A 12,173-nucleotide genomic window follows, 5' to 3' on the forward strand; every position below is an offset into this window, starting at 1 on the left:
TTGTGAGTGCTTCGGACAGTCTAAAATATAATGCATCCTGAACTTAATGGGTTCTCATTCGGGGTAGTTTTTACTTATCTTTGGTTTGTCACACTACAAAAAAAAAATGGAATTAGTTAAAACGCTCGTAGCTAGCAGAATTTCTTGATAATCCGTTGCTAATCCATCGCTAAATGAGATTAACGACGAATTTTTCTATTTAGCTACAAAATTTATCCGTCGCTAAAACCTGATTTTTTTAGTAGAGTCTGGTTCGATGTTTATTTTCCAACTTCATGACCTGCTTTGCTGATTGTGCCTCCTAGCCACGTGTCATCTATCGGTTGAGTGGACCGCATATCAAAGTTTATTTTTCACCCATACACATTCGCGCCCCGAAGAGTGCTCGTCTAAATCTAGAAGTAAAAAAGAAAATTATTTACACCATGAAAATAAATGCTAATAGTCTATACAGATTCGATGCATGCACTAATGTATGGTAATTTTTTTTAACCAAAATTGTCCCTTGAGTGTGGGAATTGGTCTAACTTTGTCCTTTATGTATTATGTTAAACACTTATAGCCCGTTTGGACAATCTGCAAAAATCAGCTTATTTTGAGAAGTGCTTTTTTTCAGAAGTGTTTTTCTCAAAAGTACTTTTGGTGAGAAGCAGTTTGTGTTTGGCTAATTAGTTTGAAAAGCACTTCTGAGCAGCAATTAGTGTTTGACCAAGCTTTAAAAAACTGCTTCTAAGTGTATTTTTTTCAAAAGTGCTTCTCAAAAAAGTGCTTTTGGAGAGAAGCTACTTTTTTCTGCTTCTCCAAAACTGCGCTTCTACTTCTCCTAAAAAGCACTTTTTTTCCTTCAAAAAGCTTGGCCAAACACCTCAATTTTTGGCCAAAAGTGCTTTTGATCAAAAAAAGCACTTTTGGCCAAAAAGAAACTTGGCCAAACAGGCTATTATAATCCTTTAACTGTGTTAAACTTGTGCAGTTTCGGTACAACTAAGAGAATACCTTAACGAAGCTTTTAAAATCTAATAGTAAACTCACGTAGGACGCACAAGAGAGGGTTTCAAAATTGACAATGACAAGGAATTTTATGCTCGTTTTTGTGCTCTTGCTAATAATGGAGTCAATTCCTTCTCCCGAAAAAAATCATAGACATGCATATTTTTACTCGCTCTTAAAGATATTTTTTTTATCTAGCGAATACAACGACAAAAAGGCACAACTGATAACAAGATTAAAAGCATACTTCTATATATAATAATATTTCCTTGGGATCCTTTTACACTACAAATACGCATATAAACCTTTCCCATATATCAATTTGAGTTGATGACTATTACCTAGGCTCCTAACAAGAGCATCCACTTACTTTTCAATCTCTTTAAATTTTAGCAAATTAGCTACTATCTTAAGTAGGTATAATAAATTATTCCACACTTTTATTTATTGAATGCAACTAATTATTTAATTTGCATGTACGAATATTACATTAATCGACGGCCACCAGTACCATTCTCCCTTTGGCAATTGAAATAAATAGCAGCAACAGGTAAACCAAGATTATATTGCTTTGCAAAGTCTCTTGTGTTGAAATTCTGACGACTTTCTGGAGCATACACACTCTCTCTACGTGATTGCCGAAATAGCACTATAACTAGTCGATGTATTCCCATTGTTGGACGTGGACACTCATATGATACCACTTCATTGCCTAAAAAAAAACAGAAATTAGCGTCGGATAAATTTCGTCGCTAAATATCTTATTAAGCTAAACTAATTTAACAACGGTTAGATAAAGAATACTACAACAACAACAACAACAACAACAACAACAATGTACCCAGTAGAATCTGATGAGAGTAGAGTGTACACACACTTTATTAATGTACACAGTGTGATCCTACAAGTGGAATCTGATGAGAACAGAGTATACACACACTTTACCTCTACCTGACTACTTTGTGTGAGGTAAAAAGGTTGTTTCCGTTAGACACTCGACTCAATAAAAGTATTTTTAAATCAAATTTGAGAAATACAAGAGTAAAGAAGCTGTAATGAAAATATTGAAGGGAAAAAACTATTGACAAGAGAAATAATAAGATAACTAAGGCAATAAATACAAGTAGTAATAAAATTAAAGAATAAGATAATAATAAAAATACTGATAAGGAGAAGACAGATTAGCGACAGAACTCATATGTAAGTATCATTTCTAATTTTATGAACAATTTTCACTTTTAGCCCTTGAGAGCCAATCTCGTTTAAATAAGTTCTAAAATCAGACTCTTCTTTAAAATTGTACACATAACAAGTGTTTCCTAATATTATGTCAGTTGTAAATGCATAGAAGAATTATTAGATGATACTTAACTTTTCTAATCATAATTTATCACTAAAATTAGATAAATGATAGTGTAGAATATTACCTTTGTCCTAGATTAACAAATCTGATTTTTTTTTTTCGGTCAAAGTATACTGAAAATTATGATTAGCAATTTAGTATGAAGGATAGACTTACCAAAGCTTACTCCTGTGGTTGCTGGGATATCAGTGACCAACCTAACAATGTTAATTGATGATCAGAGAGAATGTTTGACAAATTTTATGAATTGCTGGGATTACGTATACAATATGTATCCGATAAAAGGTATATTCTTTTATGTATTGGTATATATATATATATATATATATATATATATATATATATATATATATGTATGTATGTATGTATATATTAATTGGTTACTTTATTTGGATTAATAAATATAGATATCTTATAATTAAATATAAAAAAACGAAAAATAAATATATAAAAAAAATAACTACCCATTCAAATTGGGTGGGAGTAGTTTCANACACAGGTCTGTATATATATATATATATATATATATATATATATATATATATATATGCGTGTGTGTATTTAACTATAGCGGATATAATTAATTTTGGCCGACCAACCAAATATGTAACTTGCCAAAAAAAAAAAAAAAACTAACCAGTGCAGATACTCCTTCTGATATGGGTTGCTCGGAGTTGGAGCATCAGGATCCACCATAACCTTCATAAACAAGACCAGAAAATTTATTAAGGTACTTTGATACAACGAAAGTTATTCGACCAAAAATACTTTTCACAAGAAAATCATTTTTGAATGTTTAGTAATTAAAAATATTATTTAAAAGGTAAAATGGCTTTCCATCGGAGGGGAAATTGACTCCGCTCATTTATTTATATGGACAGAAGAAGTCATTTTCAAGACACAATTATATATCTTGACTTTCAATTTCATATCACTTGGTTCACACAATGCTTAGATTTTAATTATCATCAACCCTAAATGTTCAAAAAATTCACGGAACACTATCTAATTTGTTAAAAAAGATATTATTCACTCATCAACCAAATTTCCAGAAAATATTTTCTAGGAGAATATTTAAATTTAATCGAAATTCTTTTTTCATGAGAAATAACTTTCATTGTATCTATTGAAGACATAACATTGCTCTTTTTAACAGGTTAAGCTTTTAGATAAAATGGTCGCAAAAAGGTATATGTATAGTATAAGCTATGGTTTCATCCGAACTCAGTAAATTTAACTCAAACCATGTATATGTGTTTAAAAAGCTAGAGTAATAAATATGTATAAAGAACCTAGTAGCTCAAATAGTCAGTGAAATTAAAATTCTGAATTCCTATCTAGACATACATACTTCAACTTAACATCTTTAAACTTTTAGACGAATGGTCACACAATTCAACGGTATACTAAAATATGTGGATAAAATGAACAAGGAAAAGAATGACACGTGTAATGCATGTCAAAGCTATAGCTAGTACAATAAAGCAAGAAATTATATAAGGTATATATACCAGAGTGTAAAAAGTGCGAAGATCATCCCCTCCAACTTCAACCCTAGGTTGATTGTTAACATGAGAAGGCCTCAAATCACATCCATTTTTCACCTCTCTAGTGTTGTAAACCACTCTTAGGTTAATAGACTTTGTGAATGGATCCAAAACATCTCCTATCACTCGAGCAAGTGACAAAGTGTCTCTTCCTCTTTGCATGATCACTACAAGAAAAACTCGAATTATCAACGAATTTTACCAACCACTCAAATCCGTTAGCTAGGTGCTTGGCTCAATGATCATGAGCACAAGGGTATTTATATGAGTTAGTATGCTAGTGTATTGGTTTACTTTGTGCCTTTTTTCCTTCCCAAGAATCCTAAACCTCATCATTCTTTTGCTTCTCTCTTTTTCTCCAACTTTATTGACCTTTTCGATACAGAGGCGAATCTAAGATTTTAGTTCTATGGACTCAGTATTTAAACTTATGTGTTCATATCTATTTTATTATAATTTTAGTAATTTTTTACACATAAATTTATGCTCCGCATCGAAAGTACTAGATTCAGTTGAACTCGATAGTTATATGGTGCATCCGCCCCTATTTGCACATATAGTATTTCCATCCACGTGCAAATTCAAAGCAGAAACAGAATCTTATCATTCGCGATTTTGAGTTTGGGCACGTTGGAAGGGACGTATGTAGTGGGATTCCGTGGAGCACGTGGACCAATACTCCCCTCCTTGGATTATCATATAGTTAATGCGTTCAACTGATTTCAACATTTTCGACACGGAGTATAGATATAGATGTAAGAAAATTACTATTTTAAAATATATATTTTGAACTTATAATTTCAAAAGTGTAATAGGTGCAATAGTAAGAACTAAAAGTTGAGCACGTAAAATTCATATCATGGGCCCACCTCTTTGCAATAGTGCATCATCTTCCTAAAATCCTGGATCCGCTTCTGCGTTCGACCTCTAAGTAACTTATTTTACTTGCATTTGCCTTCGAGTTATCAATCCATCCTTCGATTCTTCTATTCTTTGTCTAATGCAACTTTAGATACGTGGATTCATGATTATTTAAATTTGATGGATTCATTCTTCAAGACTATTAATAGTAAATTCTTTATACTTTTGAAATTATGAGTATTCTTAATTTAATATTTGTTCATATTTAATGAGTTTTACATATTCAGTCCCGTACAACCTGTCGGATGCTCGAGCATCCATTGACCCCGAAGCAAACTATGTAATTTATTTAGGAACATAATCAATTGAAGGCGTATTATTGAGGACAATCACAATGGTTTGATACTCATGTGACACAAACTAAAAACAAATATCTTAGCCGTCCGGTCAAGGGAACGAGCTTTCTATTCATGAACTACATCAAAATAAAATAGTTGTTTAGTCATGTGCTAAGTAGAGCGTAAGATATTTGCAATTGTAAGCATTTATATTATCATCTTCAGAAAATAAAAAGTCGTCAAATACAGTTGTGACATTGTGACTAGAAGTCTCTTAGTTTCTTATTATGACTTATGACTAGAAGTCAATGTTGTTTTGTAGTGATAAAGTTATTCGTAGTCTTTGTCATTAACTTTTTAACTATCGTACTCCAGTTGTAATTATACTATGTGATTGATAGTAATATTATGTAATAAGAAAGTTAGCACTCACAACCTTAGCTAAGATCTAAGTCCTCCACTATATATATTTATGTACTGTGTCGAAAAGTATTAAGTAATGCATAGAGTGCATCCGCCTGTCACCATTCTAAGTATTAGCATCAATAAAAACATGTCTACTTTGGATATCTTTTGCATCTTTATAATGGTACATAAGATGATTGAAAGAACAAATAAAAGAACAGAAGACATAGTTGTTTTAGTATGAGCTGTTATTTTTGGAAAAAAAGATGCCTGTGTTGCGTCGGCTCATTCTCCTTCACAAATGTGAAAATGGCCTATTATATTATCTTCCACTCATACAATTTATGCTATAACTTTTCATTCTCAAAATAATTATGTCTAAATTATCAATATCATAGTGAGTATAGCCAAATCATAAATGTTAATTTAATGGGTTCGACCTATAAAATTTTTAATATTGAACTTACATTTTTGCACTTTTGAAATTATATATTTAATATTTATTCATATTTTAGTACTTTGACACACACACACATACACACACACACGTTATACTCGGTGTTAAATTTATTGGATTCAATTGAATCCGTTATTTATGTACTCCATATATCCGTCTTTATATATAAGGGTAGCTCAGTATAAAAAGCAATTCGCGCTCACGCATGAATGCGTATATATTTTTTTAAAAAAAAAAAAATCTCAATTCAATTTCTGACAGTTGCACTTTTAAAATGTAGCCGTTATTGCTGCCCAACTAGCCGTTGGCTATTTATAAAATAGTCGTTTAACCCCCCAACTTTGTTTTAACCCCAAACTTTTTATAATTACCCTTTTCCCTATTTTCAACTATAAATACCTCGTCATTCTTTCATTTTTCTTCACCAAATCATCAATCTCTCTCTAATTTTCTTCTAAAATTGGTTACTTTGTTGTTACGACTTGTGTGAAAAATTATGAAGTTGGTGAATTGAAGTATTCATGTAACGACACGGCTGGTCGTTTTTAGAATTTACGCCCCGATCCCCCATTAACTGCTTCCCCTAAGTTCATTTCTGCCATTTTGTTATGTCGGGACGTTCGGTGTTAAGTTTTGGAGAGTTTTGGGACACTTAGTCCCTAAATGAGAGCTTAAGTGTTGAAAAATGGTCTGTAATCGGAACAGTGTGAAGACGACCTCGGAATGGAAATCTGATGGTTTCGTTAGCTCCGTTAGGTGATTTCGGGGTTGGGAGCGTGTTCGGAATGTATTTTGGAGGCTCGTAGCTCATTTAGGCTTGAAATGCCGAAGTTTGAATTTTTGAAGTTTCCGGTCCGATAGTGAGTTTTTGATCCGAGGGTCGGATTGGAATTCCGGAAGTTGCAGTAGCTCCGTCATGTCATTTGGGACGCGTGTGCAAAATTCCAGGTCATTCGGGCGAGGTTTGGTTAGGTTTTTGATCGAAAGTGTATTTTGTTGGAATTTGAAGTTCTTAGGCTTGAATCTTTGATTTAATCGGACTTCCGGTGTTGTTTTAGGTGTTTTAAGGATTGGTACAAGTTCGAATAAGGTATTAGGTGGTATTGGTGCTTTTGGTTGAGGTTCCGGGGGCCTCGGGATGATTTCGGGTGGTTAACGGAGAAATTTCTAAGTAATTGCTACAGCTGGTATTTTTCTTTCTGGTATTTCCGCTTCTGTGGCTTGGGAACCGCAGAAGCGGAGCCGTAGAAGCGGCCTTGGACGTCGCAGAAGCGGCTTGTGCCCCCTTCCTCAGAAGCCGCAGAAGCGGAGCCGCAGAAGCGGCCCAGCTATCGCAGATGCGGTCCTGTCCCTTTTAATGAAAACCGCAGAAGCGGTTGGCTTTCCGCTTAAGCGGGACCGCAGAAGCGGTCCCTTGTCCGCAGAAGCGGAAATGACTGTTCAGAAATATCAATTTCGAGGGTTTAATTTCATAAGTTTGAAAATCGATTGAGAGCTCGGGAGAAGGCGATTTTGAGTGGGTTTTGAAGAGAAAATCATTGGGTAACGTTTCCTTGATCCCTTTTCATTATATTTCATCATTATGTAGCTAAATACATCATTGGAATTCGAATTTAGGATCAAAAGTTGGTTAATTTGGGGTAAAACTTCATACACCAAACTATTGAGTTTTGAGTGCGCATTTGACCTCCGATTTGGGAGATTTTTATATGGTTAGACTCGTGAGAATACGAGGGTTCTAAAAATGAGAAAATTATTCGATTTCGAGACGTTGGCTTGAGGGGTGTTTTGCTCATTTTATCTATTTTCGCGCCCTAACTTTAATTTTTAATAGCGGAATCAGTTGTTTGCAATATTATTTACGATATGTAATTGAATTGAATAGATTTGTGACATTTGGAGTCGGATACTCGTGGCAAAGGCACGGTTTCTAGTGATATTGAGCCGGTTCGAGGTAAGTGGCTTGTCTAACCTTGTGTGGGGGACCTTTCCCCTTAGGATTGTTACTTGATTTTTGAGTGCCTTGTACGTGAGGTGACGAGCGCGTACTTGAGCCGATTGAGGAAATTCCGGTTTTTACTTTGAGATTTAGTTTCTTTCTTACTTGCCTTATTCTACTTGAAATTATAACTTGTACTAGATTAGGAAAAGCATGTTTAGTTGACTTGATTGCCTATTTGCTTAATTTGTTTTGACTGTTCTACGTGAAGCATGCTAGGCTAGTACTATCTGTGTTTGTATTTCGTACTTCATTCCTTGGTATATTTCTGGTTGTGGCTGTGCATTTACATTGGGACTACGGATGTGGGATTCCGGTAGCCCCCCCTGTCTGTTTACTTTGGGACTACGGGTTCGATTCCCGGTAGATCCCCCTGCACTTTTACTTTGGGACTGCGAGTTAGATTCCCGATAGATCCCCCTGCACTTTTACTTTGGGACTGCGGGTTAGATTCCCGATAGATCCCCCTGCACATTGATGGTTGGACTACGGGTCGGTATCCCGGGAGATCCTCCGGTTTGGTACATGAGTTGGACTACGGGACGGTATCCCGGGAGATCCACTGGACAGTTGAGAAAAGGGCTACAGTACGGTATCCTGGGAGACCCTCATTGGTATCATTGATATTGAACTGTATTTACTCTGTGTTTACTCTGTCTTTTGTAGTTGTTATTANAAGCCTGGTTCTATCATGAAGTCCGCCGGGGTAGGCTCGACTGCGGGCACCTCGCCCTACTTCTCAATAATAGGATCCCTCCCAGGATCCACCAGTGGTGCAACTGGGGCAGCTCTAGGACACCCTCGTCCCCTACCTCAGGCTGGTGCCCTCCACCGGCCTCTGGATAGTGAGTTTTTGATCCGAGGGTCGGATTGGAATTCCGGAAGTTGTAGTAGCTCCGTCATGTCATTTGGGATGTGTGTGCAAAATTTCAGGTCATTTGGACGTGTTTTGGTAGGTTTTTGATCGAAAGCGTATTTTGATAAAAGTAGAAGTTCTTAGGCTCAAATCCTTGTTTAATTCGAGTTTTCGGCGTTGGTTTAGGTGGTTTAAGGATTTTTACAAGTTTGAATGAGGTACTAGGTGTTATTGGTGCTTTTGGTTGAGGTTCCGGGGGCCTCGGGATGATTTCGGGTGGTTGACGGAAGAATTTGAGAGGTGTTGCAGCAGCTGAACCATTGCTGCTTCTGATATTTTCACATCTGCGGCTTGGGAACCGCAGATGCGGAGCCACATGCGGAGCCGCAGAAGCGGCCTATCCATCGCAGGAGCGGAATTCGAGTGTTCCTTCAGTTTCTGCAGGTGCGGAAGTTTAACCGCAGAAGCGGTTACGCACCTGCGAGATAGTAGTCGCAGATGNGAAATGATTTCGGGTGGTTAACGGAAGAATTTGAGAGGTGTTGCAGCAACTGAACCATTGCTGCTTCTGGTATTTTTGCATCTGCGGCTTGGGAACCGCAGATGCGGAGCCGCAGAAGCGGCCTGTCCATCGCAGGAGCGGAATTCGAGTGTTCCTTCAGTTTCTGCAGGTGCGGAAGTTTAACCGCAGAAGCGGTTACGCACCTGCGAGATAGTAGTCGCAGATGCGGTCCTTGGGATTTTGATTGAAACCGTAGAAGCGGTAAGGAATCCGCATAAGCGGCAGCCGCAGGTGCGGTTTAAGACCGCAGAAGCGGAACTCTTGGCTTTAATGAAAAACCGCAGAAGCGGTGAGTTGGTCCGCAGAAAAAGCGGAAACACCTGTTCTGATATAGAAAATTCGAGGGTTTGATTTCATAAGTTAGAAAAGTCGAATTTAGCTCGGGGAAGGGCGATTTTCAGAGGGTTTTGAAGAGAAGACCATTGGGTAATGTTTATTTGATCCCTCCTAGCTATATTTCATCGTTTTGTAGTTAAATCCATCATTAAAATTCGAATTTGGGATCAAAATTGGAAGAAAATGGGTAAAACTTCTTAGACCTAACTTTTGGATTTTGAGTGGGCATTTGACCTCCGATTCGGGAGATGTTTATATGGTTAGACTCGTGAGAGTACGGGGGTTCTGAAAATGTGAAAATTATTCGATTCGAGGCATTGGATTGAAGGGCATTTTGGTCATTTCACCTAATTTTACGCTGTAGCTTTGAATTTAATAGCAAAACTAGGTGTTTGCGATGTTATTTACAATGTGTAATTGAATTGAATAGATTTGAACCATTTGGAGTCGGATACTCGTGGCAAGGGCGTGATTTCTAGTTGATTTTGAGCCGGTTCGAGGTAAGTGGCTTGTCTAACCTTGTGTGGGGGACCTTTCCCCTTAGGATTGTTACTTGATTTTTGAGTGCCTTGTACGTGAGGTGACGAGCGCGTACTTGAGCCGATTGATGAAATTCCGGTTTTTACTTTGAGATTTAGTTTCTTTCTTACTTGCCTTATTCTACTTGAAATTATAACTTGTGCTAGATAAGGAAAAGCATGTTTAGTTGACTTGATTGCCTATTTGCTTAAGTTGTTTTGACTGTTCTACGTGAATCATGCTAGGCTAGTTCTATCTGTGTTTGTATTTCGTACTTCATTCCTTGGTATATTTCTGGTTGTGGTTGTGCATTTACATTGGGACTACGGATGTGGGATTCCGGTAGTTCCCCCCCTGTCTGTTTACTTTGGGACTACGGGTTCGATTCCTGGTAGATCCCCCTGCACTTTTACTTTGGGACTGCGAGTTAGATCCCCCTGCACTTTTACTTTGGGACTGCGGGTTAGATTCCCGATAGATCCCCCTGCACATTGATGGTTGGACTACGGGTCGGTATCCCGGGAGATCCTCCGGTTTGGTACATGAGTTGGACTACGGGACGGTATCCCGGGAGATCCACTGGACAGTTGAGAAAAGGGCTACAGTACGGTATCCTGGGAGACCCTCATTGGTATCATTGATATTGAACTGTATTTACTCTGTGTTTACTCTGTCTTTTGTAGTTGTTATTACCTCGTTGACCTGCCTTATCTCACTGTTGTACTCATTATTCCTGTCAGATTCTCATACTGTTAATTAATATTATATTTTACCTCAGTAGGGCCCTGACCTTCCTCGTCACTACCCAACCGAGGTTAGGCTTGGCACTTACTGAGTACCGCTGTGGTTTACTCATGCCCTTCCTGCGCATGTTTTTTCATGTGCAGATCTAGGTACCTCTTCTCAAGCGCATTATCCTTGAGGCGAGGAGATACACGGAGACTTCGAGGTATATCTGCAGCGTCCGCAGACCGAAGAGTCGTCTTCCTTATTCTAGTTGTAGAGCTTTTACCCTATCATACTTTTGATGTAGATATTCTGGAGATTAGAGTACTTATGATAATTCTATTAGCCTGTGTTTCCCGTGAGTTTCCGGGTTTTGGGATTGAGTTGTAGACTTTCGCATATCTTTAGAGTTGTAATGGATGGGCGGCCTTATATTCAGTTGTTATTTTTCATACGTTCAGTTCTAATTGATTATTCTTCAAGTTAAAAGGTTATTTCCGCACTGTTAGGCTTACCTAGTTGTAGGAACTAGGTGCCGTCACGACATGTTCATGGAGGGTGAACGGGGCTCGTGACAAGTTGGTATCAGAGCTCTAGGTTCATAGGAGTCACGGAACACAGGCCGATTTATTAGAGTCTCGCTGATCGGTACGGAGACGTCTGTACTTATCTACGAGGGGCTATGTAACTGTTTAGGAAAAATCTTCATTTCATTTGAATTCCTCGCCGTGCGATATTTTTGGACATCAATTCTAAACTTCTGACTTCTATTCTCTCACAGATGGTGAGGACACGTGCTACTCGAGATGATCAGGCACCCGCGCCCCCTACTGCAGCTGCCAGAGGCCGGGGCCGGGGGAGAGGTCGAGGACGCGCACGTGGTGCAGCCAGAGCACCTGCGCGAGCTGCCGCCGAGGTACGACCAGCAGATCCAGCCGGAGCCCAGGCACCTGGCACACCTACTACTGCCACTACTACTCCAACGCTCCAGGAGACTTTAGCTCAGTTCATGAGCATGTACACCACCTTGGCTTAGGCAGGGTTGCTTCCCATTGCTGCAGCCACATCCCAGGCCGGGGGAGGAGCACAGACTCCCGCCGTCCGCACTCCTGAGCAGCGAGTGCAGGTTGAGCAGGCTCTTGAGATTATTCCGGCACCGCCTGCAGCGCCAGTTCAGCCCGAGGATGGGTCAGCTGCTTCAGAGGACGAGCAGC

At 38.4% G+C, this 12,173-nt stretch overlaps 1 protein-coding gene across 1 annotated transcript; it reads right to left on the reverse strand.

The window, feature by feature from the left end:
• Positions 1-1,214: 1,214 nt before the first annotated feature.
• Positions 1,215-4,127, reverse strand: LOC109206796 (protein FLOWERING LOCUS T-like). Its single transcript, XM_019369661.1, has 4 exons — positions 3,865-4,127; positions 2,991-3,052; positions 2,510-2,550; positions 1,215-1,702 (listed from the first exon to the last, which is right to left on the reverse strand). The coding sequence occupies exons 1-4, from the start codon at positions 4,060-4,062 to the stop codon at positions 1,476-1,478; spliced, it is 528 nt and encodes a 175-aa protein (XP_019225206.1). The 5' UTR covers positions 4,063-4,127; the 3' UTR covers positions 1,215-1,475.
• Positions 4,128-12,173: the final 8,046 nt, after the last annotated feature.

The sequence above is a fragment of the Nicotiana attenuata genome, unplaced genomic scaffold, assembly GCF_001879085.1.
Source record: "Nicotiana attenuata strain UT unplaced genomic scaffold, NIATTr2, whole genome shotgun sequence".
Classification (NCBI taxonomy): Eukaryota; Viridiplantae; Streptophyta; class Magnoliopsida; order Solanales; family Solanaceae; genus Nicotiana; species Nicotiana attenuata.

Coding starts and splice junctions, on each gene's coding strand:
- LOC109206796 (XM_019369661.1), bottom strand. CDS start 4,062: ATGCAAAGAGGAAGAGACACTTTGTCACTTGCTCGAGTGATAGGAGAT. Junction 3,053..3,864: donor TTCGCACTTTTTACACTCTG/GTATATATACCT, acceptor TTGTTTATGAAG/GTTATGGTGGATCCTGATGC. Junction 2,551..2,990: donor CAGAAGGAGTATCTGCACTG/GTTAGTTTTTTT, acceptor TAACATTGTTAG/GTTGGTCACTGATATCCCAG.